Source organism: Mytilus galloprovincialis, chromosome 11 (assembly GCF_965363235.1).
Source record: "Mytilus galloprovincialis chromosome 11, xbMytGall1.hap1.1, whole genome shotgun sequence".
NCBI lineage: Eukaryota > Metazoa > Mollusca > Bivalvia > Mytilida > Mytilidae > Mytilus > Mytilus galloprovincialis.
The window spans coordinates 53,253,971-53,281,065 of NC_134848.1; the positions used below are offsets into that span (position 1 = coordinate 53,253,971).

Here is a 27,095-nt window from a genome sequence, read left to right on the forward strand (position 1 = left end):
TATGGTATTCTTGTTTGATGAGTCTGGTAGTATCAGCAACAACAATGCTAACAACTTTAACATCATGAAGACCTTCATGAAGGATATTGTTGGAAAGTTTACATCATTTGGTACCACTGGAATGCAAGTCTCGTCTGTGTGCTTCGCTGATGGTGTCCGTGAACATTTCCCGCTCAATAAGTACGATACTTTGCAGAAGATACAAAACGGTATTATGTCGGACATCAATCCTAACAATGGGCCCGCAACTAAAATAGGAGCTGGTATTAAGGTAAAACAGTTTATTTTTGATCAAAATATATGGTGAAATTAAAAATGATTTGAAATAATCAATTAGGTCAAATTACCTCGAAAAATAACATGTTTTTAATTGACATTAATTATCATTTTCTTCATAAAGAACAATTCTGAATTTCAAACGTATTAAAAAAAGTATTAACTTAACAACATCTGTTCAGAGTAAAGAAGTCAGCCAAGACATAGAGCAATCCAGTGTGCTCCTTCACTGATCATTTGTCCAATTATTAACGATCTTTATTTCAGTACGTAAGACAAAACAGTTTCACAGCAGGTAAAGGTGGAGTCAGAGCAGACGCTAGGAAGATTGTGATTGTCATAACAGATGGCCAAAACACAAGCCCGCCGAATCCTCAAACCGAGGCTGCATTACTCAAAGCGTTGGCACCGAACGGTGTTACAGTAATTGCCATTGGTGTGGGGTCTGGTGTAAACAACGATCAGTTGAAATCCATTGCTACACAGGACAGCTATGTTTTTACCACAAATAATTTCCAAGAACTGTCCAACATACTTGATGCTGTAGTCGCTGTTTCATGTGGAGGTATGCATTCAATATTTACCATTCAGGGGCATCTAATATAAATCCCAGTTTATAACCTATGTTATATCTTGAGGTTTTATTTATTACTACATTTTTGGTTCAAAGAGGCAACGAGAAAACAAGTATTAGTAACTATTTCTGCATAAGAAAATGTTTGTCTCAAATCAGGAATGAGACAGTTGTTTACCATGCATTTTACGTATTTGAGATTTTGCTTTTGCAATTTACAATTTAACAAGGTACTTTCCGTTTTAAGTTTTCCTTGGAATTCGATATGTTTAGCTATTTTACTTTTCATACGTATAATACAGCAATGACAATCGCTGTACAGAAAACCTGATGTTATATAGACCTATTGGTTTTAATGTGTTTTCGTGATGCCAAATACATGTACATTTGTTTTGGTGTCCGCATACGTACATCATATTTTGGTTGGTCCTTAAATCGGCCAGGTTGCAATTGATTTGTCTGGTTTAATATTTGATTCGATTTTAGTCACAACATTCGTGTTTTGTGTCCGCGGTTAGAAAGAAAATATTTTTGAAATTGATTTGCCAGTTGAAATATATTTTACGCATTTGTACAACCACAACACATTTCCAACCTGTTTGTGCTGTCATTTAGTTGTCAATAACACTTACTCAGGGGAAAAAAACCTTTGCAATAATATACACACGAATTATACAGATATTTTATACAATCAACAATATTCTCCAAGTGTTCGACAGATCATACTATTCAACTTCTTTTAAACATAATTGATGTTTTTAATTTGTCTTACAGCATGCTCAATCCAAACATCAAGTCCCGGTCAACCTGGACCACAAGGACCAAAAGGGGAACGAGGAGAAAAGGGCTATACCGGAGCTCAAGGAGCACCAGGTATATATAGTTAATTCTTAGATTGGAATACCAGTTAGTGCGGGGTATACACCAATAAGATGAAACCTGACGACACGAAAATACCACCAAAATCTAAGACAGTTGTCTGTAAAAATGTCCAGTTTGGTTTTGTTTCGAATCTAAAAACTAATTTGAATAAATTTTGAAAAGAGAATATTGTAGATCCAATATCGTCACCAGAATATTCAATGGTTAACTTTGTAAATATGAAATTTATGAGTAAGAGATTTTGGAGTAGGAAGGAAATCGAATTCTGCCGAAAAAAATATTTAATCGGTTTCATTTGACACTGATTGATTGGTAATTTTTATGTTATATCTATTAAACATTTGTCATTTTCATATTTCGCGAAATGAGTGTTTATCACCGGATTTTTTACTTACGAGAGCAGCAGAACGGGAGTTTTTGGATTGACATTTTCATGTGATTTTTTTTCAAGACAATTACCATTTCCTCAATCTGAATACTAAATTGGAAGACTAATGCCTCGTTCACACGAACATTTAAATCGAAATGAATTCGAATCGAATGCGAATCGAATTCGCTAATCGCATTCACACACTCTTCTTTTCTAATTCGAATTGATTCGAATTGGCTAATTCGGATTATCCAATTCGCATTAGAAAGACGTTTTTGTTAATACGAACTAAAAGTAATCGTCGTTTGGACAGTAAGCGAATTTGACGCTCATTGTAATTCATATTAGAATTGACGTTAGAATGTACAATGTTTTGAATGCGAATTAAACTAATTCGAATTAGTTAATACGAATCAAATTCGAATTTAGAACATACAACGTTTCGAATGCGAATTAAACTAATTCGAATTAGTTAATACGAATCGAATTCGAATTACGTGTGAACTCAGCATAATATTCAACTTCTGGCGCAGCTCCACAATCAGATAAGAAACTTAATAAAATATTTGTAACGCGGTTATTTCAACATCAACTGCGTTCCTTTCTTACAGGTAATAAAGGCATGAAAGGGGACACAGGAGATCAAGGTATGCAGGGAAACAAAGGCATGACGGGAGATCCCGGAAGAGACGGTACCCCTGGAGGACCAGGTCAGCGAGGTCAGCCTGGAGCAAGAGGTGAAACTGGTAGCAAAGGAATGAGAGGCACAGATGGAACACCAGGTATTTCGGATACATAAAACGTGTGTCACATGTGGTAAAAAGCAAGCACGAAACTTGTGTTACATGTGCTAAAAATCAAGCACGAAATTTGTGTCACATGTGGTAAAAAGCAAGCATGAAACTTGTGTCACATGTGCTTAAAATTAAGCACGAAATTTGTGTTACATGTGGTAAAAATCAAGCACGAAACTTGTGTCACATGTGGTAAAAGTCAAGCACGAAACTTGTGTCACATGTGGTAAAAGTCAAGCACGAAACTGGTATTACATGTGGTAAAAATCAGGCACGAAACTTGTGTCACATGTGGTAAGAATCAAGCACGAAACTTGTGTCACATGTGGTAAAAATTAAGCACGAAACTTGTGTCACATGTGGTAAAAATCAAGCACGAAACTTGTGTCACATGTGGTAAAAAGCAAGCATGAAACTTGTGTTACATGTGAGACCATGACTGAGAAAATAGGTCCAGATGAGTTTTACACACATTTAGTCGTTTGCATATTTTTACTGATATTTTTGTGCTTACAATAAATAACAAATATATGACGATATCTCCACACTATAATAAGAAACATGTCTCTGTAAAAATGTATTGCAAATGAAATGCAAAAGTAGCGAAATTCAATGCACCATCTTGATAAAAATAGATTTGTCAAAATATAATTAGCATTCCTTTTGTTATAACATTAACGGTACCAATTTTCCTGCACCAGATGCATAGAGATATTCATAAAAAAAGTCTAAAGCAGAAATATTTCACTTACCACTTTGTATTTAGAAGTTCCCCTGTTTTAGGTTATAAGACCACAAATGACGATTCAGGTCACTACTTTTGTATGTCATTCATTCCTACATGTATATATCGGTATGTCATTCATTCCTTCATGTATATATCGAATGGTTGTTTTTGTCATGCAGTTTTTTCTTTTTTGCACCATTTACATGTTTCTATTACGTATATTGTCAACATTTGAAAGAAGTCTTAAAAATCTTTTTTTTAACTTTTTTAATGAAAACATATGGTATGATTTTAAAACACAGATACATGTAGCCCTAGACGAAAACTTTATACTTTAATACTTATAATAAATATTGACAGGCACTCAAGGACGAGACGGTAATCCAGGACCACAAGGACCACAAGGCGACCAAGGAATGACTGGAGGCAAAGGTCGAACGGGTAACAAAGGAGACCCAGGAAAACAGGGTCCAGTAGGAAACCAAGGTCCGGATGGTAAAAAAGGAGAAAAGGGAGGACCGGGAAATGTAGGTCCACAGGGTACACCCGGGAACAAAGGAGAAACCGGCGATAAAGGCGAAGCTGGAAGTAAAGGAGAAACCGGGGACAAGGGAGTTGATGGAGCTACTGGAGAAACCGGCGCTAAAGGAGAAAAGGGGGATAAAGGAGATGTCGGGGAACAAGGACAAAAAGGCGAAACAGGTAAGAAAATAAGAAACCATGTAAAACAAACTATTTAGTCTGTGTTAAACAGAATTATATGAATTGTTTGTACAAAAAAAAAACTAATGATTGAAGTCCTCAAATAGTTTAGTTTTCAAATTTAAATGCTTGTCATATTGAAATTGTAATTGAGACACATTTAAAGACAGAGTCGCATTTTGTTTTACAAAACTATACTCTAGTCCTCTTATTGGAAAATATACGTTCATTGTTGAGATAACAAGTCGACCATCAAGTGTAAAGATTTTTAAAACTATTAATATATATAATAAGGTGGCCAAGGAGAACAAGGGAAAACTGGAGAAAAAGGGGGAAAAGGAGAAACAGGAGATGGAGGCGCAGATGGACAAAAAGGCGAAACCGGCGATTCAGGAGAAAAAGGTTCAACCGGTTCAAAAGGTGAACAAGGAGACAAAGGTTCCACCGGAAAGCAAGGCAAAAAAGGTATGACTGGTGACAAAGGCGAAAAGGGCGACAAAGGCGACATGGGCGATCAAGGACTTAAGGGAATGGTCGGGAATGCTGGCAAGAAAGGCGAAGTTGGAAATCCCGGTGAACAAGGTCAAAAAGGAGGACAAGGAATAGATGGAAACAAAGGAGCACAAGGAGACAAAGGTATGATGTTTGTCATTTGTTTTATTTTCTGTTAAGGTGGTACCTAATACTACAGGGAGATAACTCTGTAAAATCAGCTAAACGTTTTAATTACGTTGTGTTGTTAAGGGAATATTAAGCTTCTCAATTATCAAAATAAGTGTTTGTAAAACTGCTATATAACCAGTGTAATTTTTCTGATAAAACGGTTGGTTCAAATTTTTTGAAATTTTTATATTTTTGTAAAAGGGTCAAAGTAAATACTTTTTTAAAAAAATTTATGAAAATTAAACGACCCAAATTAATTTTAGCTAAAGTGTTGGGTACCACCTTAACTCCATACACAGCTCTATATGGAACTGTGTTGCATAGGCCAAATAAAAAAGTATGTGTGGTTCCAGTTACATCTGAAAAAAAGTTAGGGTAGGTAGGTAGGGATTTTTTTTATTTCATGTTTTTTTTACATGGGAGCAACATTCTGACTTTAACAGTGCTTAATGAAAAATGACAATAAAATCTTTAGGGTAGGCTATTTTCAAGCCGAAAAATTAGGGACGGTAGGGTTACTGGAACCACACATATATTTTTATTTGGCCATAGCGTAAAATGATAGACATTTCGAACGAATTCAAATGTTCGTTAAAACATTTCTAAACTTTTAGGACAAAGGTTTATGCTATTACAATCAAACTAAATTTGAGGTATAACACTTAATCTTGTGTTTCAAAACTTTATAATGTTGTGATAAAAAAAAATCATTGACCATATATTTCTTTTACTTGTTGCAACACTGCCAACATTTTTCAATAAAAAAAGATTATTAATCAGAGCAGGTAGTATGATAATATTAAACAATAAGATTTTACCACGTTTTCGTCTCTCTGTATTCGAAATCCAAAATCCTTTTGAATCTGTCAAAAAGCGTACTGCAGAAATTAAGAAGAAATTGGCCTACATCATCAATCAATAGTATTTCTTTTTTTTTCTTTTTTTAATTTTGGCATAATATTTGCATTTGAACTTTTGCCGAAAAATAAACTAGAAAAAATGTCAAAAACCTAATCTGGGTAATTATTGTATAGATTTTAATATTTATACCTAGGTGAGACTGGAATGAAAGGAGAAACTGGAAACAAAGGAGAAGTTGGAGGTGTTGGTGCACCAGGCAGACCAGGAGATAAAGGCATAAAAGGAAACAAAGGAGACCAAGGGGACCAAGGTAAACAAGGGGAGAAAGGTTCAACAGGAAACCCAGGAGAACAGGGACCTAAAGGAGCAACAGGAAACAAAGGAGGGAAAGGAGACAAGGGAGACAAGGGAGATGTAGGTATGGCAGGAGAAAAGGGTGCAAAGGGCGACGATGGTAACAAAGGAGCAGATGGTATGCCTGGAACCGATGGGAAACAAGGAGCACAAGGAGAGAAGGGATTACAAGGCGATAAAGGGATGGCAGGTGATAATGGACGACCTGGTGACAATGGAAAGACAGGAGACCAGGGACCAGTTGGACCAAAAGGAATGACAGGAGATACAGGACCACAAGGACCATTAGGTACAAAGTATTTATAAAAACAGAACTTAATTAAGTAGAAAACGTCTGGTAAATATAATGTTGATATTACAAGGAACTTGCTAAAAGGATTTCTTATACAAGTTATCTTTTTTATTGCTAAATTTGACTTTTTGCAACCTGCTTTCTTATTGATTGAAGATTGTATTATAAATACGGAGTTTGAATGTATACTATTGTTGTTCTTTGTACGTAAAACAGAAGCATCACAATACAAATCTTTTTCAATTATTTTGTTTGTATAAATCAAACTATTATTGTCAAAAGTAAAGGCAGTTTGGTTACTCCAACATTTGTATACCTAGAGATAAAAAATACCCCAGAGGAAAGCTCCATATTTCCTGTAGAGATAAATAGCAAGTACACAATGGTCATTTTAGTGATTAATGTAGTCAAGACAACCATTCATCATACCTCTTTGCATGAACATATTTTTGTTTATTAAATAACTTAATTTAACTAAAATCTTCAAACAGGCGATCATGGAACGAAAGGCGAGCAAGGCGAAAAAGGCGACAAAGGTGAAAAGGGCAACAAAGGTGATAAAGGAGACGATGGAAAGAAAGGTGAGTAAAATGATATCTATTTACATTCAACAAACTTTTTTTCACGGATAATTTTTACGCGATCAGTCGTTTCTAGGCAATTTCACGCGAATTTGTTTTAAAAAGAAGATGCTTTTTTTAACACGAATGCAATGTTATTTATCCGCGTTTCATCTCAACTCGAGAATATTACTTATATATATATATATAGCTCACAAAAAGAAGACTGTACACGTACATATTACTGAGAAACAGACGGGGTAGTCCACAGTGGGTAAGGCATCTAATTAAAAAAAAGTTTTAAATTGATAATCTATCTATGAATTTGTCATGCAGCAGTAATCAATCAATAATTTGAAACTTTTAGGAAAAGACGGTGAACAAGGGAAGCAGGGAGAAATGGGTAAGACAGGAGAACGAGGAGCAAAGGGAGACCAGGGACCAGATGGTAAACAAGGTATGAAAGGAATGAAGGGACCAGATGGAGACAAAGGTCCAGTTGGCGACCAAGGTGCACATGGAGAAAAGGGAGCACAAGGTGACACAGGAAAAGCTGGAGAGAAAGGAGTTGTTGGTGATCAAGGACCAATCGGTGCAGTAGGACCGAAAGGACCTCATGGTACGTAAATTACATGTACATATAAACGATGGATGCTTGTTAGATTTAAATGATTTGTATTTAGTTTTGTTTTAATACTAAGCATCTAGGGAACCTTTGATATTTACACGCATTTGTATGCTATCATTTAAACTAAAAGCAATCTTTTCTCAAACATGGGCAACTATGATCAATTATAATAATTATTAAAATGAATAATTTATATTAATTTTTTTTTTAATTTACAGTCCTGCAAAAAAAAAAACACCATATTAAGGACAATTTTCGGGTAAGAAAATAAAAATCAGAATGTAGGTTATTAGAAATGACCTACATGATACATAGTACAAGACTTCAATAACAAAGTATGTTTATAATAAATAATTCTATTTTTCAGGTGATCCAGGTAAAGATGGACAAAAAGGTATGTCCTATGACTTTGTTTAGTTTAAAATGTATAAACATAATTTATATGAACCTTGGGTTTTCAAGTCAAACTAACCCGTAGAATACAAGCTCTCATATGCACATCTTTGTGATGTATTCAGCTCTTACAAACAACGCAGTGATACGAGAATAACGTAGCAACTGAGTCGAGTGATATAAGTAAATGGAAATTCATAATAAAATAACTTTGGCCTCCCTTACAGTCAGAGCAACATCTAACTGCTAGTTCAAGACGTCTGATCTGATGGCATCAAATGGTTCGCAGACTGTAGAACAAGAAATTCGAAAGATGTCTAGTTTTCTATTTTCAGCAATGTTATTCCAATTGACCGTTTCAGAATCTAAAGCATCATGGGTAATTTCATTGTTCGTACCCCAAAGTGAAAATAACATTACGTCATTGGTTGAATTTCCATTGTTTATAACGTTTTAAACCAATCAAAACCCTTTGGTGTACGCTTTTGAAAATATTACCCAGGATGCATTATATTATGAAACGGTCAATTGTCTGTACAAAACTAATGATCATCATCTAGGGACCAGGATACATACATGTCTTGTTTTAACCGGCTTCTGGCTTCTATGTAAATGATGTTATCAATTGCGTACTCCGCCAGTTTTTTGCTCATTTTGCAATATATTTTTTCATACAGGAGAAACCGGAGCACAAGGGGAGAAGGGAGAAAAGGGAGACAAAGGAGACATTGGAGAACAAGGCAAACAGGGACCAGCAGGAACCAAAGGTAATTATTTTAGGACCATGAAAATGTGTCGCTTAAAGCAGGATGTTGGAAAATTCAGTAGTCAGATTGGGCAAGTTACACTGTAATGGTAAAAAAAAACCAAAAATTCAAAGATAACCTTTAAAGTTGTAATTCAATGTTCATTTTTGATTCAGACATTATACCAAGTTCAAGGAAAATATCACACACTTATCATACTTACTGTTGCTAGTCCAGTTATAAAATGTTTGGCGCACTATTGAGAATAGTTCAACAAAATATAAAAGGCATATATTTGATATGATTTTAATTAGGACAAACATTCAATATGAGATTCAATGAAATGGGTTTAAATAAATATATATACCAATGTACGTCTTCAACAAGGGACAACACCCATATCGTTTAGTCAGCTACAAGAAATTCTGACGTAATATTTGAAAAGTTTACACATTTTTTATAATATTTTAAAAGAAAAAAGCTACTAAAATAGCCATTATAAGTATGAAAGAGGGACGAAACATACCAGAGGGACATGCAGTCAAACTCATAGGTCAAAAACAAACTGACAACGCCATAAAAAGACAAACAGACAACTAATAGTACACCAGACACAACATAGTTAACTAAAGACAAACAACACGAACCCCATCGAAAAATGGGGTGATCTCATGTGCTCCAAAAGGGTAAGTAGATCCTGCTCCAAATGTGGCACCTGTCGTGTTGCTCTTCTTATTATAGAATGTGATGCAACTGTTCAATATTTTTCAGGAATGACAGGGGATCAAGGCGCTAAAGGTATGATTGGCGACAAAGGTAAGCCCGGAGAAGTGGGACCAACTGGAGCCCCAGGAGAAAAGGGCCACGAAGGGGATAAGGGATTACCAGGCGATATAGGACCAAAGGGACCAACCGGTGCACCAGGAGAGAACGGAATGGATGGAGGAAAAGGACCAGATGGCAACCCAGGACCAATAGGACCAAAGGGTAAGATAAATAAAGTACTCGCCGTAGTCTCGGTATTGATTTCGTCAAGGTATAAGATTTTGAAAAAAATAATTTATACCTAGGAATTTAAATGTGGAAACCCATTCTTCAATACAATTTTATTTTCTTTCAAAATCTCCTTTTTTATATGCTCTGCCAAATGAATTATACGTAATGTTTAAAAGCATTTTTCATTAAAAATTGTGAAATAAAAAAAAGAAATTAAATGTGAAGCAAATACATATTAAATTTAATCTTGACAATATTTGTAATACAGTTAGTCAACAGGTCTGCCTCAATATGTATCTCACTTAATTTATACAATGATTAATATTACATAGGTGAACAAGGGGACCAAGGACCAAAAGGAATACCTGGCGACAAAGGGGAACCAGGAGACCAAGGAGCCCATGGAACACCTGGTGCTCAAGGAGTACAAGGTCTAGCTGGCCCTAAAGGACCTAAAGGTAGTTGCTTTTTTTTGTACAGAGCAATTTTCTTGCTTTACATCTTGTAAATTTTTATATGTAACTAAATGATACGTGTGCATTAAACGGAAAATGACATTTGATATAAAGAAAATACATTTGTGAAGACATAAGACAATCATTAAACCTTAATAGGACTCAGCACAATGAATCTATTGAAATTGATTTCGTTATACTTGTTATTTACTTAAAAAAGTTTGTATAAATTTTATTGAATTAAAAATTAATAGATTTATAGAAGAAAAAAATGAAACACAAAAAACACATTTGCTAAAATTGTTTATTAGTTTCCTTTGAATTTCCGCTTTAGCATCATGAAATAAGTGAATAGTCTCGCGTCTTAAATTTGAAATTTATATACATTGTATATACATGTATATAGTAAGATATAAAGATGAATGTTTACTAAATCTATATAACTCATTCCTTAGGTAATGCTGGAATTAAAGGACAAACAGGAGATAAAGGAGCTGATGGTAAGAATGGAATTGATGGAAAGAAAGGCGCAACTGGTGACCCAGGAGAAAAAGGACCACAGGGTAAACAAGGCCCAGACGGACTTCAAGGACCAAAGGGACCAAAAGGAAATGACGGTATGAAGGGAATGAAAGGAGTTAAAGGTGACAAAGGAGACCAAGGCGACAAAGGAGTCCACGGAGACAAAGGTACTGATGGTATGAAAGGTCAGAAGGGCGACAAGGGAGCAGTTGGCGAAAAAGGTATGCAAGGAGAAAACGGAAAAGATGGACAAAAAGGAGCTAAAGGCGATACAGGTGAAAAGGGAATGAAAGGAGACACTGGCGACAAAGGACAAGACGGTATGACAGGAGCTACCGGAAATAAGGGAGACAAGGGCGAAACAGGAAACCAGGGCATGACTGGTGCTAAAGGAATGACAGGAAACAAAGGAGTCCAAGGTGACGTTGGTGGTAAAGGAAAAACTGGCAACAAAGGCATGAAAGGAGTGACTGGTGATCAAGGAGCACAGGGAATCAAAGGTATAAGATTTATATCGATCGAATTTGATTGGTTTGCCAAGCTGTCAGTTGGTTCCTGGATACTGGCTGTTTTTCCGAAAATGTCCTTTAAATATCTTAAAACTGTGAACTATAGGAAACATTTTTACTTTATTTAAATGTATTCCTATTTTAGTACATGTATGTAGAACACTAAAAGTTCGTAAAAATGTTTAGGTCGAAAAACTTCCAAGGGTATAAGAAAGTTGTATATCAACATTTTTTGCTGAGGATACTTTTCAAAATATTATCCATATTATAGAAAAAACAAATGATATGGGGAATCCATCCATGACATAAAAATTAGAACATTCACAGCAAAAAAAAAGATAGCGAAAAACAAATCCAATATATGGTCTTAAAATTTACAATTTTAAGTAAACATTTCTGTACTCATGAAATATAGTTTGTAACACTTTGAAAAATCTCCAGCGAAATGAATTAACAGTTCATTTACTCGTTTATAAAAAACAAAATAACGTTTACAATTTATGAATTTGTAAACATATCTAATTTTAATAAAAGGACATATATGTTACTTGTGCAAATAATGAAAGAATTAGAGGAGAGAATGTATAAGTTCAAAATTCAATAATTTCATCTTAAATTACATTGCGCAGTCTGAGAAGCCTGGTCACGTTACCTTCGTATTCTATGCTTTTAACCAATCAGAAAGCCCAAAAACATTTCCAAATTGTAAAACTGTTAGCCATTGGCTCATGTTATTCACCCTATTTCAAAAGGCGATACAGGTGATGCTGGTAAAGATGGATCCAATGGTGCAAAGGGAATGACCGGAGAAAAGGGAGAGAAAGGGGATAAAGGAGAAAAAGGACACACCGGCGATACCGGAGAAAAGGGAATAAAAGGTCACAAAGGTGACAAGGGAGACAAAGGAGAAGCTGGTGCAGACGGTAAGAACATAAAAAATGGTAAAATGTTAAGTACAGCTATTTGTAAGATCCAGGCAGGGGGTGATTCATGTATGTCTCAGAACTGCTTTATTCTTTTATATAATAGTTAGCTAAGATTGAAATAAAGTTTGCAAGCTTTTTTTTTTTAATTTTGTTGAACGGTTGCTATGGAAACATGCAGCCATTTTTTTGAGGAATTTATGATGAAATCAGGCATGAAAATTGGAAAATGTCTACATTTTGGTTGCAGCAATTTCATGATAATGACAATTTCAAGAAAAAAAATAATTTCAACATATAATTAGGCATTATTTGAAGTTTATATTTTGATGTTGAGGTTATGAAATTTTTTTTTGATATTAGGCTAAAATGGTATTTAAAAAGGTGCAAAAATCTGTATTTTGACATTTTCTGAAAATAGCTTAAATATCATACTTAAAATCAAGAAAAATTGACATTGAGCAGACAAGTTCATTATAAACTATGATTGCATCTTAAAGTTCATACATTGAATTATTGAAAACAGGAAAAAAACATCTGGGTTTTTTTGAAATTTTTTGTTACCATGGCAACAAAAATTGGTAAAATTCATAAAAATGACAAAACACAATACTTGTTCATTATCAAAATTTTTGCTATTTTTTTTATGTTAATGCAATTTAACAGACAATAAATCTTATGATTTGTTTGAAAAATGATAAAAAAATATATAAGCTTTAATTTAAGTGGCTGAAAGACCATAGCAACCAAAAAAAAACCCTAGCAACGGTCTGAAATTGCTGAATTAATTCAGAATCTGCATCAAATACATGGTTTTCTAGGTATTGGATACATATAAATAATGGAGTTTGAATAGTATACTCAGCAGTTAGATAGTTAATTTACACTTGATCTGCTTTTGGTTACCATTCGAACAAAACAGTTCAGATTTGATACAAACCATTATGTACCTTATAATATCTGTTTTGCAGCCCTGTAAATGGACTTCTTTCAACCATAATCAACAAAAAATCATATCTCTATATATTTACAACTCATATCTCTTGATTTCATGAAAGGTCATTTGTTTATTGTAATAACAAAGTATGGCATAGAAATTTTAGATGGAGATACAGAGATAATAATGTAGGACTGCTGAATTTGGTGCATGGTTTCCTCAAAAATTTGTATTCCTGGATTTTTCTCAATATCTCAAAATTCAAATTTTATTTTGGTCTAGAATCGTAAAAGTAAACGGTGCGTCTAAACACTGCTAAGGACTCATTAGTGCACTAAAGACCTATACAATGCCGCTAAGGACTAGAAGGAGTGCTGTTAAATATATTATTTTTACATATTATGGTAGACATAGATATTTAATGCAAAAAATTCAAATTTTCAAAAAGGGTATAAAAATTTCAGAAAAAAATCAAAAATTTGTTTTTCATTACAAATTTTATTTATTACCTTTTGTAGTTGTTACTTTATCATATGGTACAAAAATCTTTCAAAACAATCAGTTCGTGTTGGCCCCAGATGACTTTTAAAATGTATATATCATTGAAAAAGTTCCAAATTATCTCCCTTTGGTGGAAAAATGCCATTTTTTGGCTTTAAAATTGAAATATCTTTTTCAACTCATCGGTGACCTATCTTTTTTAATATAATTTCCATATAAGCTGTACTTAAACTAAATTATTGTAAAATTTGAGCGATTTCTGTAATAAATTTCTTTTTTTTATTTCGATATTACCTTTATTTTTCCTATTACTTCAACAGAAAAAAACACCTTTACAAAAATGTATGCTTCGTTCGAAGGCAGATTGTGAGCGCGAATGAACGGTGACCCCACTTTTTTATTTTATTTTTCTATTAACTATAAGATAAAGTTCATTTATAGAAAAATATAGAGAAATCCTATATAAATGATTTAGACCCGCGAACCCCCTTAATCAACTTTTAATTGGCCAATGTTTTTTTGGATATATAGGTTATTTTTGTATATGTTTGAATTTTGTGTTTTTAATTGAAAGAAATGGAATAAAATTGAGAATGAAAATGTTGAATAAGTGAAAGAGACAAAAACGTGACCATATAGCATAAACAATCGAAATAAAGAAATGTAGCAAATTATCTAATATTTCTTTTATAACACAAATTCAAAGGTAAAGTCACGCAAGCATTATAATATGAAACAAACAATACAAGTAAACAACACTTAAGCAAATCATACATTGTAGCACACACATCAGAAATCCACCGTATATTAGCCTATTCAAGTTTATTAATCTATTCAACGTGAATAAGGTGGGTGGCTGCATCGCCAAACTGTACTGTTGTTACTTCTTGGTGGGGCATTAATGCTGCATAGTGAATCATGGTTGAGGCCTAGATTCCTCATGTTTCAGTAGTTTTATTTGTTTAAAATGTTTGGTCGCCGGTGCTGGAATGTTTCGTCGACTTGCTTTGCCATCCCTTTAGATGATGTGTAGTCTCAGTCCCAGTATTGTGTAATGATCCCATCAGTATTTTGTTTCATAGTCAGTAAAGAACATGCAGTCTAATTAGTTGTGTATTTTTTTTATTTGTTGTTTTGGCTTTAAATTAGCTTTCAGTAACTGCAAGTACTCTCAGATATGTTCTTAGTGTCTTTTTGTGTTGGTATGTACAAGTAGCCGGCCATGTCCACTTTGTGTTTATGTTTTACAGGGAGGATTGGAATCCCACTTACATGTTTCACCTTGCCACATTCTGTATGTGTGTGCATTTCCCAAGACAGGAGCCTGTAATACAGTGGTTGTCATTTGTTGTTGTGTTACAAAAAAAAATTATATTTGTCAAATTGATTTTTTTTGTTCATTTGTGATTTCGGGGCCCTTTGTAGCTGACTATGCAGTATGGGATTTGCTTATTTTTGAAGGCGGTACAGTGACATATAGCAGTATGGAATATAAATTCCTGTTCCTTGTGCTTTTCTCCAGATACTTTGTGTGTACTGGAAACAACAGTGGTTTGTGTTGATAAATTATTATATGCTGCATTTCTAATTTTAGATTAACAAATTCAATGATTTTTTAAATCATATATTACGTATACCTCTGTCTATCTGACTTATTCTTTATTTTAAGGTACACTTTGAAGAAAAAAAAACAGTTTGCAAATAAACAGTGTAACACATTTTTTATTAAAGTAATATACTTCAACAGCAGTGGCGGATCCAGACATTTTAAAAAGGGGGAGGGGGGTTCCAACTATATGCTCCCATTCAAATGCATTGATCGTAAAAAAAGGGGGTTTCCAACCCCCGACTCCCCCTCCCCCTTTTCCCCTGGATCCGCCACTGAACAGTGTATCAACTATATTTTCTTTTAAAAAATACAGGTAAATCTTAGGTGAATTTTTAATTAACCTTGAATGTTATAAAACCAATTTATAATTAATCAAACCATCTATTGAAGGAATAGTGATTTTTAAAAGTGTGAATAGGAGGAAAACACCATTTAGACACGTGCCCTTTTTTCTTTGATATGCCGAAAAAATCAATGAACCGATTGACACGTGCCAAATAACATAACAACAGTTACTGATTAAACAATCATGATCTTTTTTATTTTAAGTAATTTTTTTTCAACTAGTTTGATATCTGTTTACAAAGCCTTCATATGGTACTATGTGGTATGTGCTTTACTTACTTACTTGTGGTTATTTATTTCTGTTTCAATTCGTTTCTTGTGAAGATTTGTCTCATATCATAAGTTTCACCTATGTCCGTCAGTACTTTAGTCGTCACGAAGTTGGTTTCCATTTTCTAATTTAGTTTGCCTCAACCAAATGTTATCAAACATATACATTATGCTTATTACCACAAAACAGAGATCAATTTCAATTTAGTTGGCGTCACTTAAACTGTCCCCGAGTTATGCCCGTTTTGTGTTACTTTTCTTTGTTTGATACTTTAGTACTTTAGTCGTCACGAAGTTGGTTTCCAATTTCTAATTTTAGTTTGCCTCAACCAAATGTTATGAAACATATACACAATGCTTATTACCACAAAACAGAGATCAAGTTTGAATTTAATTGGCACCACTTTAACTGTTCCGGAGTTATGCCCATTTTGCGTTACCTTTCTTTGTTTGATACTTTAGTACTTTAGTCGTCACGAAGTTGTTTTCCATTTTCTGATTTTAGTTTGCCTCAACCAAATGTTATGAAACATATACACAATGCTTATTACCACAAAACAGAGATCAAGTTTGAATTTAGTTGGTGACACTTTAACTGTTCCTGAGTTATGCCCGTTTTGCGTAACTTTTCTTTGTTTGATACTTTAAAAATTGTTAAAACCGAGAACCAGATCAGTTTCATAAGTGGATCCTGGAGGGACAGTCCCCCCCCCCCTTTTTGTGGGAAAAAAATGGTTGATTATATAGGGAATCACTGAAGTGTGACTGGAGCGCCCCCCCCAACTCCCCCCCCCCCCCTTTACACAAAGTTCTGGATCTGCCACTGAGTTTAAAACTGTAAAGTTTACCTTAAATGACCTGGTTAAGTGAAAAAATATCTAAAAGTGACCATTTGATATTTAAGGAAAACCTTTCTGAAGCCCTTTTTTTCTGTCATACATACCATATAATATTTTTTCGACTTTCATGTATTTATTTTTTTATCATTTCTGTTAAAATAAAAAAACTAGATGTGGTATAATTGCCAAATTGAAACAATTCTTCACAAGATACCAATATGACACAGAAACTAACAACTATAGGTTATCATACGGCCTTCAACATTGGGCAAAGCCCATGCTGAGTAGTCAGCTATGAAAGGTCCCGAAATGATAATTTAGATCAATTCAAACAAGAAAACTTATCTATTTACAAAAAGTGAACGAAAAACAGATATGTAACACATAAACAGACGACAACCACTGAATTACTGTGGCTCCTGACTTGGGACAGGCACATACATAGAGAATGCAGCGGGGTTAAATATGTTAGCAGGATCCCAACTATTGATAAATTAATCCTCAAGAAAATCTTTATATAGATAAATTAGTAATGATTAAAAGTTTGACATATTGTGTAGACACCTATAACTACTAGTATTGTTGAAATCTTTATGTTGCCTGCTAAATGTCATTAGTTGGGTTTTTTTTTCGTTTGATTGCTGTGTTATTGACGTTTAACCTACATCTCCTACAGTTTTAGTTCCATTTTGGTGTACTTTCAAAAAAAGGTGTATGCAAAACCATAACTAAATATAGATGTATTGCTTTTCTTCCCCTAGGTAATATGCTTAGAGAGAGATGAACCAATGAGAAATGTACCTCAATTTAGAAAGTTAAATAAACTGAAAAAAAAATTTCACTTTCCAATCTAAAACTCTTCCATTTTTTCTCTCCATTTTTCGTTCAATAAATTGTTTATATTTATTGACGGGAGTTCACTTTTAATTTGTATACGTTTTAGGTCACGGATAAATGTGATTTTAATCATAAAAAGGGGGAATATTCCAGTTTTCAGACAATGCTTTGAGCAGTTATGAAACTTTTGTGACGCCAGGTTTATATCTATTAACATAACCTCCCATTAGTTTTTCATGAATTTGTGATATGACATTGAGAAGTTATTAAACTTTTATTATTCTTTGAAAAAGCGATGGGCGTAACATGCGCTCATGGCGCAGCTGTTTATTTTAATTTTATGGAATTACACCCTTTTCAAAGTCTAGGATCAGTTAAGAGTACATTTGAACTTTGCAGTATATCTGAGGAAGTTAATGCACACCTTAGCTGTGCATGATCCTGATCTATGAAAGATTCAAACAAAAACTACCCAACCTCCACTCCTCCCCCAATATGGAACAGTGTATATATTTAAATTTGTTAAGTCTTTTCAATGAGCAAAGACAGTCATGACAGTACTGAGAGTGAAACAAAGCAAAGCATGCAGTTATATTTCCATTAGAAAAATGAACATAATTATATGTAATTTTTTACATAAACTATATTATATATCATTTGATTGACTGTTATGGGTGATATTTGTCACCATGGCAACTGTTGTAATAATACTTAACGATTGCAGTTTAGAGCTTATATATGCTTCAATGCATGTCTTTTCATAAAGGTTTGGAAACAATTGAGAACATTGAATTCCCCATACCGCAGAATTCAATAAATAATAACTCTTGTTTCCAAGGAGAAAATACGTTAACATGGTGATAAAATTCAAGAGAGCCCCATGCAATGTTTTATTTATTTTGGTCAGGTAGTATTCAAACTTTGTTACTACAATGCTAACTATGATTTACATATTTTCAATTTTCGGAAAAGCACACGAGAAAATTTGATAATTTCACAATACTTCATGATTTCGAAAAAAAATGAATGTTTTTTAGTTTTTAACAAAAAATCTAAAAGTCGGGGTTAAACTGCAATACTAACTAAGCTCTGAAGCTAAAACCAAGTTATATCGATGTTATACATGTATATGAAATTTCTGAAAATAAAATTGATTCTATTCATAATTATTATTCTATTTATAATCAGGCTCTCCGACCAAACGTTATCTTTTCAAGAATCTTCATGTATGGTTTTTTTTAAAATAAACCTACCCCCCCTTTTTTCCCCCTAACCTTCGGTTCTAACCTCAATGTTTCATTATATATTATATACAGACAAGACTGTGAGTGAAGCAAAGCATGCAGTCATATTCCAATTTGAATATAAACACCGTCTATATATAATATATGTATTTTTTTACATAAATTTCTATTGATACATTTTAAAATAGATGTTACTATGGGTAAAATGTATTTCCATGGTAACTATTGAAGTCAGCAACTATTAACGATGGTAATTTAGAGTAAGTTTATGCTTAAATGTAATTTTTTTTATCATTTATGGAACAATTCAGTACATTAAAGCTCTAAAACTGCAATATTCTGCAAATAATAACTCCGTTTCCAAGGAAAAAATCGGTTGCTATGGTGATAAAACTAAAGAAAGTCCCAAGCTTTTTTCTATTTAATTTGGTAAAGTAGTATCCAAACTTCATAACTAAAGTGCTAACTATGCTATACACAGTTGCTCTTTTCTGAAAAACACCACAGAAAATTTGATAATTTCGCAAAAATCCCAAATTCAGAAAAGTTGAAAATATGCATTTTTTGGCAAAATTTTTCAAAAAATTTACAAATTTGGTTTACATGCAATCTGAACTAAAATGATGCTAAAACCAAGTTGTATCAATGTTACATATGGAAATTAATGAAAAATGCTTGATTCTATTCCTATTCAGGCTCTGAATTGTCATGATTTAGCTGATTTTTGGAAGATTTTACTATGCTTCACAACCAAAAAATAGAGTGTCCGTTACCATGGCAACCACTCGTATTTTCCCACTCATATTTATTTTTTGAGCAGTATTTAGTTACTGCTTCTTCTAGGCCATTTATAGATAAAATCTGAAACCCTCATAAATCACATGTATATGGCACCCTGCCTGGTTCTTACAAAGAGCTGTACTTAAATTATAACAAAAGTACCAAACTCCGAGGAATATCCAAAACGGAAAGTTTGTAGTCAATAGAACAGGCTATTATTTAAACTTGGATTTATTATTAATTATGGAATTTTCATAATTTCCTGTGCTTGAAATTTCTAGTAAATACCATGCTTATTCTGTACTTCAATGGTCTGTGCTGCGCACAACACTTTCTTTTACAAAGAAGATAGTACATTTTCAATAGAATGTACTGTGCCGCGCACAACACTATCTATACAAAATACATTATATGGAAAGTGTTATGAACCGCTCAAAACATAATTATACCAAATAAACATGGAATTTATTAAAAAATTTCAGCACAGAAAATTTTGCAAATTCCATAATTAAAAATAATTCCAAGTTTAAATAATAGCCTGTTATAGGCAAAATCAAAAGCTCAAACACATCAAATTAATGGATAACAACTGTCAAATTCTTAACTTGGTAAAGGAATTTTCTTGACTTATGTAGAAAAATGGTGGATTAAACCTAGTTTTATATATACTTCTGTTAAACAGAATAAATAAGTAATTGTGTTACTAATAAAATATAGGAATAACCACAATAAATCACGAGAGAGAGAACGAGATTCCTTTATTTCATAAATGAAAAAAACTTTCTTGGTTGCGTATGCCAATGAAAATAAATCTACAATATTTATCATGTAGATAATGTCATAAAATATATTCACTCCACAGTTGTATCGTGAACTATAATACAAAGCAATATGTTTCAATTTATGAACAACATGTTTATTTCATATAAAGCTGTTGATCATTCAAAAATAGAAATATTCACATGAGTACAGCCTTCAAAATCAATAATGGTTTTGAAGGTGTTTTGAACTCAATTTAATTAAATTAAATTGTCATGCTTATTTTAATGATCTTGAATAAAAAATGTCTTACCCAAGGATAGTTTACTTTGATTTCAAACGTATATATTAAGGCAAGGACGGCAAACATGGCCATAAAGGTATGAAAGGAGACAAAGGACACAAAGGAGAAAAGGGACACAAAGGTGACCACGGTGACAAGGGATTGAAAGGTCACAAAGGAGATGCAGGTCATAAGGGCAAACAGGGAGAAAAGGGCGCGACAGGAGACAAGGGACCAAAAGGTGACAAAGGTCATACTGGAGACAAGGGTTTGAAAGGTGACCAAGGTGACAAAGGAGACCAGGGCATCAAAGGAATCATTGGAGATATGGGACCTAAAGGTTAGAACTAAACTATGACTATATATATGTGTACAAAATAATTCAACATGGTTAGAGATTTATAAAAAAGTAAACAAAAATACTTCTTAATAAGAAAAACATCAGATAATCCAAAATTAAAATTACTGAACCATTCATGAAATAACATCACGAAAAGAAAGGATATCAAGCATAAACATCAATGAGAAAATAACCACAAATAGGTAATAAAGGACATCTCAAGGGTTATAGCTTAATAAAGGACATCTCAAGGGTTATAGCTTAATAAAGGACATCTCAAGGGGATAGCTTAATAAAGGACATCTCAAGGGTTATAGCTTAATAAAGGACATCTCAAGGGTTATAGCTTAATAAGGGTTATAGCTTAATAAAGGACATCTCAAGGGTTATAGCTTAATAAAGGACATCTCAAGGGTTATAGCTTAATAAAGGACATCTCAAGGGTTATAGCTTAATAAAGGACATCTCAAGGGGATAGCTCAATAAAGGACATCTCAAGGGGATAGCTTAATAAAGGACATCTCAAGGGTTATAGCTTAATAAAGAACATCTCAAGGGGATAGCTTAATAAAGGACATCTCAAGGGTTATAGCTTAATAAAGGACATCTCAAGGGAATAGCTTAATAAAGAACATCTTAAGGGTTATAGCTTAATAAAGGACATCTTAAGGGGATAGCTTAATAAAGGACATCTCAAGGGATATAGCTTAATTAAGTACATCTCAAGGGGTTAGCTTAATAAAGTACATCTCAAGGGTTATAGCTTAATAAAGGACATCTCAAGGGTTATAGCTTAATAAAGGACATCTGAAGGGGAAAGCTTAATAAAGGACATCTCAAGGGGATAGCTTGATAAAGGACATCTCAAGGGTCATAGCTTAATAAAGGACATCTCAAGGGTTATAGCTTAATAAAGGACATCTCAAGGGTTATAGCTTAATAAAGGACAGCTCAAGGGTTATAGCTTAATAAAGGACATCTCAAGGGTTGTAGCTTAATAAAAGGACGAGAATTTTAACAGATTTCAGATTCTTCATTTCTTATAAAACCAAGTTAATGGTACGAAGAAACTACAACGGCTTCCAGCAATTAAAAAAAATCCAACACCGTATAGTAAGCTGTAAAAGATCGAGCGAAAACCCGAATAGGAAATATTATAAAAGGAGAAAGTAACGGAAAAACAAATTTAAAAAACAACGACTTACTATTTAGAGCAAATGAATATAACTGGTTACAATGCATATATTGGGTTGTTTTCTATTTTGTTATGACGAAAATTTGTGTTTATGACATATGAATTTGAGTTATACATTTTAAAAGGTTTAAATCGACATAGAAGACTCAGAATATCTATTGTTGAAAGTTTGGAAAAGGAATTTCCCTGGATTAATATCTTCTTACAAAATATGTTATCTTCTTGAGGAATTTATATCAAAAACATCGCTTCAGACGCACATTATTGCTATTTTCAAATATACTCATTGTTTACAGACAGAAAATGTCAAACACACAATATGTAAGTGGTAAATAACGAAAAATGATGACATCATACAAATTATCATTGTTTACCTTTTTATTGTAGGTTTCATCAAGGTTATATTTGAGTTTCCACAAACAGGTGAGTTAAATGCATTAAAAAGAAGGACGAACGCTACAAGAGGGACAGTCAAACTCATAAATCTAAAATAAACTGACAACGTCATGGCTATAATGAAAAAGAAAATCAGACAAACAATAAATAGTACACATGACACAACACAGAAAACTAAAGAATAAGCAGCACGAACACTACCAAAAACTAGGGGTGATCTCTGGTGTTCTGGAAGGGTAAGAAGATCCTGCTCCACATTTAACACCCGTCACAATCCTCCATCTTGTTTCAAATCTACGTATGATACAACCAGAGCTGGCTGGACTGTAACAGGCATGTTATGTTTTAATTTTATCATTGATACAGTCTTTAGACTATGGATTTACTACAAACGCTTTGGAAAACTGTCCCATGCATTATATCCTATTTGTATCTAGATATAAAAGCTGAAGAGCAAAATTATATCTAATTTTAATTTTTTCGGCATTGAAATTTCGATATGAATAAATAACCAGAATAAATGCATACATTTCTGAGTTGACATTGTTTATGTCATGAAATCAACAGCAGTTTGGTTAGTTCAATGTACCTTTCTTTACGATTATCAGTGGATTACAGTCAAATGACTTAAGCGTGTAGGTTCAAACAAAATCTTAAGTTAGCTTGCTATTTAGCTAAACCGTGATGTTAATATTAGGTCAGGTATACTACCTTCCATTAAGAGTAGACTAGTCCGACAAATAACCAATCTATCTGTCTGTATGACTTCACTACTCTAAAAGAAGGAAAGCATACCCAACTAATGATTTCAAGGTTCAGCTAGCAAGCAAGGTAACCGAAATTGTTGATTTAACCTACACAATCAAATAATTTGGATGGAACGCTTTAAGCATAAACTTGACTTTATTTGTCAACAAAAGTAAAATATTGTCTGAAAACCAGACATATTGGTTTAGTTAGATTATAATTTTATCAAATACAGCAGCTGTATATTTTATCAGGTTAACATGTTTTTTTTTATTTTGTATAGGTTATGCCGCCCCAGCACCACCAAAGTATCCAACAGGAGGAACGGTAATCAAGGTAATACTTTTATGATGTCATCAATAGCTATAAAAACATAATCATGTCTCAAACGGAAGAGAAAACAGAATTACGTCACAGACGGCCGATAAAACATTATGATTTAACCAACGGCCTATCAAAACATCATTATGTAATTAGCGGCCGATCTTTACATAATAATGTCACATCTGGCCTATCAAAACATCAATATGTAATCAGCAGCCGATCTAAACAGAATAATGTCAAATATGGCCGATCAAAACATCATTATGTTATCAAAAGACAATCAAAACAGTATTATTTTACCGCCGGCTGATCAGACTTTATTATGTCAGCAGCGGCCGATCAAAACATCATTATGTCATCAGAGGCTGATTAAAACAGTACTATGTCTCTTACGGCAACTAAAACATTATAATGTCACCGATGGCCGATAAAGCAATATTATGTCATCAAAGGCGTACTAAAATATCATTCTGTAATCAAGATCTTATCAAAACATTATTTTGTCATCAACGGCCGACAAAAAAAAAACATATTTGTCACCGACGGCCGATAAAACATAAGTATGTCACCAACGGTCGATCAAGACATTATTTTGTCATTAACGGCCGACAAGAAAAACAGTATAAAGTCACTGACAGCAAATCAAACCGTTATATGTCACCAACGGCCAATCAAAACACTATTTTGTCATCAATGGCCGACAAAAAAACCCAGTATTATGTCTCTGACGGCCAATCAAACATTAGTATGTCACCTACGGCCATTCAAACATTAGTATGTCACTGACGGCCATTCAAACATTAGTATGTCACTGACGGCCATTCAAACATTAGTATGTCACTGACGGCCAATCAAACATTAGTATGTCACCTACGGCCATTCAAACATTAGTATGTCACTGACGGCCTTTCAAACATTAGTATGTCACTGACGGCCATTCAAACATAAGTATGTCACCAACGGCCGATCAAAACATTATTTTGCCATCAACGGCCGACAAAAACAGTATTATGTCACTGACGGCCAATCAAACATAAATATATCACCAACTGCCGATAAAAACATTGTGCCATCAACGGCCGATCAAAACAGTGTTATGTCATCAACGGCCGATTGAAATATTAGTTTATCTTCAACGACCGATTAAAAATCATTATGTTAACCACGGCCAATCTGAAAACAAAAGCATCATTATCATAATATTGTCATTAACATTTAACATTATATTGTCAACGAGAGCCTATAAAAAAATATATAAGAATACTCAGAATAATAGCGGAAAAAAAATTACGACAATTGATGAAACATGATGAAAATGCTATCGTTCTAATACATTTTAAAGAGGGAAAAAAGTGCCAATTTTTTAGGAAGTTTTTGTTGTAATTACACCTTATGTAAGAATCCTGGGTTTTAATTGGTTGATAGCCAGTGTATGTTTTACCAATTTACTGTTATCAAATGAATATCGTTCATTTTTTAACGCCGCCGGGGTATATGCAAAAAGGAAATGCCCTTTTTACCCTCTCTTCCGTGGTATTTGCCAAAAAATACTCTTATCCGACTGGACGCTTGAAACGTCACGATCATCAATGCTTTTTTGAACTTTAACATTCGGTGCAATTAAACAGATATAGCATGGTCTTTAGGGATATTTGCGAAAAATAGCAGTCTTTAGAATGAATTTCCTTCACCTTCCCTCTCGAAATTTAACATTCTGTCGACTGGTAGTTTCCGCAAATACCCCTCCTTAAGGTGGTACCCAACTCTTTCACTAAAATTATTTTGGCTCGTTTAATTTTCATTAAATTTTGTCAAATTATTTATTTTGACACTTTAACAAAAATATAAAAATTTTAAAAATTTTGAACCAACCGTTTTGTCAGAGAAATTACACTGGTTATATAGCAGTTTGACAACCACCAATTTTGATCATTGAGAAGCTTAATATTCCTTTTACAACACAACGTAATTAAAACGTTTAGCTGACTTTACAGAGTTATCTCCCTGTAGTGTTAGGTACCACCTTAACATGATATATCTGTTTAATATTAGTGAGCTGAGTTAAAGTTTCTATACAGAAATTCAGGTTGTGTCTATCCCCTCTGTGCAGTAATGACATATACTGAAATTTCAAAATCGGAATGAATTTGCAATGTGCAAAGTTGTAATAGATTTATCACCTTCAGGAATTTCGGGTCTTCAGTGCTATTTCAATTTGTACGCAGTTTGAACATATTTATTTAAAGTGGATTGGGAAACAACTTATTACAACTTACATTAATCCGTTTTCACTTATCGGGTGCGAGTGTTGTCTTGTAGCAGATTTTCCTGCTCTTTTACTTTTACAAAATCGACAAAGGTGTCTTTTACCAGCAAGATATATTGCTCTCTTTTAACAGGGGTCAGCTATATATCTCCTATTCCGACGAATTGTCATCATTTCTAAAAATCATACTCGCAAATGGTGCCAAGGGATAGCAAATAAATAAGTCTCTGAAATATCTGGAACGATGATCAAACCAGAAACCTTGGTGTTCGTAGTCCGATGCCCTCTCCTAAAATTCGTACTTTATTTGGCCTTTAAAATATTTACATAAAAACGTCACGTGAGACTAGTCTTTGGAGTCGAACAGCATGCGAAGCGTACACAATAAAACATGGTACTTTTGATGAGTTTGTTTTATGATTATTCTCATAAGCACTGATAACAGATGAAACGTATGATTGTTTTGTTTTTCTTTTTTTAGACAAGCTATGCACCAGCAACCGCATCAACAGGAACACAAACCAACACAGCGGTGCACGGTATTCAAACAAAGGTGACAGCAAAGGCATATTAAAGACTACAACACATGAGATAAACACACTATATTTTATTTATACGTATTATTTGTTTAATAATAAACACAGAGTATATGTTTAATTGTTTCTTGTTTGTTAAAGTCCTAATATTATTTGAGTGAAGAATAGTTATCTAGACATACCCTACACAGGTTTGGCATACCACAAAACCAGGTTCAATCCACCATTTATTTTAATAAAATATCCGGTACCAAGTCAGGAAAATCACAATTGTTATATTTTAATTCGTTTCTGTGTGTGTAACATGTCAGTGTTGTGTTTCTTTTGTGTCATAGTTCTCCTCTTGTATTTGATACGTTTCCCTCAGTTTAAGTTTGTAACCCGGATTTGGTTTTCTTTTCAATCGATTTATGAATTTCAAACAGCGGTATACTACTGTTGTCTTAATTTATACCGCTGCTGGTAGACACTTACTCCCTAATGGTACCATCGGATCAAAAGTTAGTGCTTCTTTATTTTTATTTGCAAATTTATTTTTTCTTTCTTTCCTGCTTACAATCACCCAATTAGTTAAATGAAGGACCCAATCTTTCTAATTGGTTTGTTGTTTATAGTTTGTGGCATAATTAGTTATAATAAGGTCAAAGGTACCGGCTTATA

General features: G+C 33.6%; 1 protein-coding gene across 1 annotated transcript; it reads left to right on the forward strand.

The window, feature by feature from the left end:
- Positions 1 to 26,519, forward strand: LOC143050814 (uncharacterized). Its single transcript, XM_076223927.1, has 19 exons — positions 1 to 271; positions 544 to 841; positions 1,625 to 1,723; positions 2,714 to 2,884; positions 3,984 to 4,325; positions 4,620 to 4,961; positions 6,043 to 6,492; positions 6,987 to 7,076; positions 7,423 to 7,674; positions 8,051 to 8,077; positions 8,718 to 8,843; positions 9,594 to 9,809; positions 10,151 to 10,276; positions 10,729 to 11,295; positions 12,057 to 12,227; positions 20,702 to 20,971; positions 22,554 to 22,589; positions 23,593 to 23,645; positions 26,381 to 26,519. The coding sequence occupies exons 1-19, from the start codon at positions 2 to 4 to the stop codon at positions 26,471 to 26,473; spliced, it is 3,999 nt and encodes a 1,332-aa protein (XP_076080042.1). The 5' UTR covers position 1; the 3' UTR covers positions 26,474 to 26,519.
- The last annotated feature ends 576 nt before the right edge of the window (positions 26,520 to 27,095 follow it).

Excerpts from the sequence above, each read along its gene's own strand:
- LOC143050814 (XM_076223927.1), top strand. The coding sequence starts at position 2 with ATGGTATTCTTGTTTGATGAGTCTGGTAGTATCAGCAACAACAATGCT. Across the intron at positions 2,885-3,983 it reads AGGCACAGATGGAACACCAG|GCACTCAAGGACGAGACGGT; the intron begins GTATTTCGGATA and ends AAATATTGACAG. Across the intron at positions 10,277-10,728 it reads TGGCCCTAAAGGACCTAAAG|GTAATGCTGGAATTAAAGGA; the intron begins GTAGTTGCTTTT and ends CTCATTCCTTAG.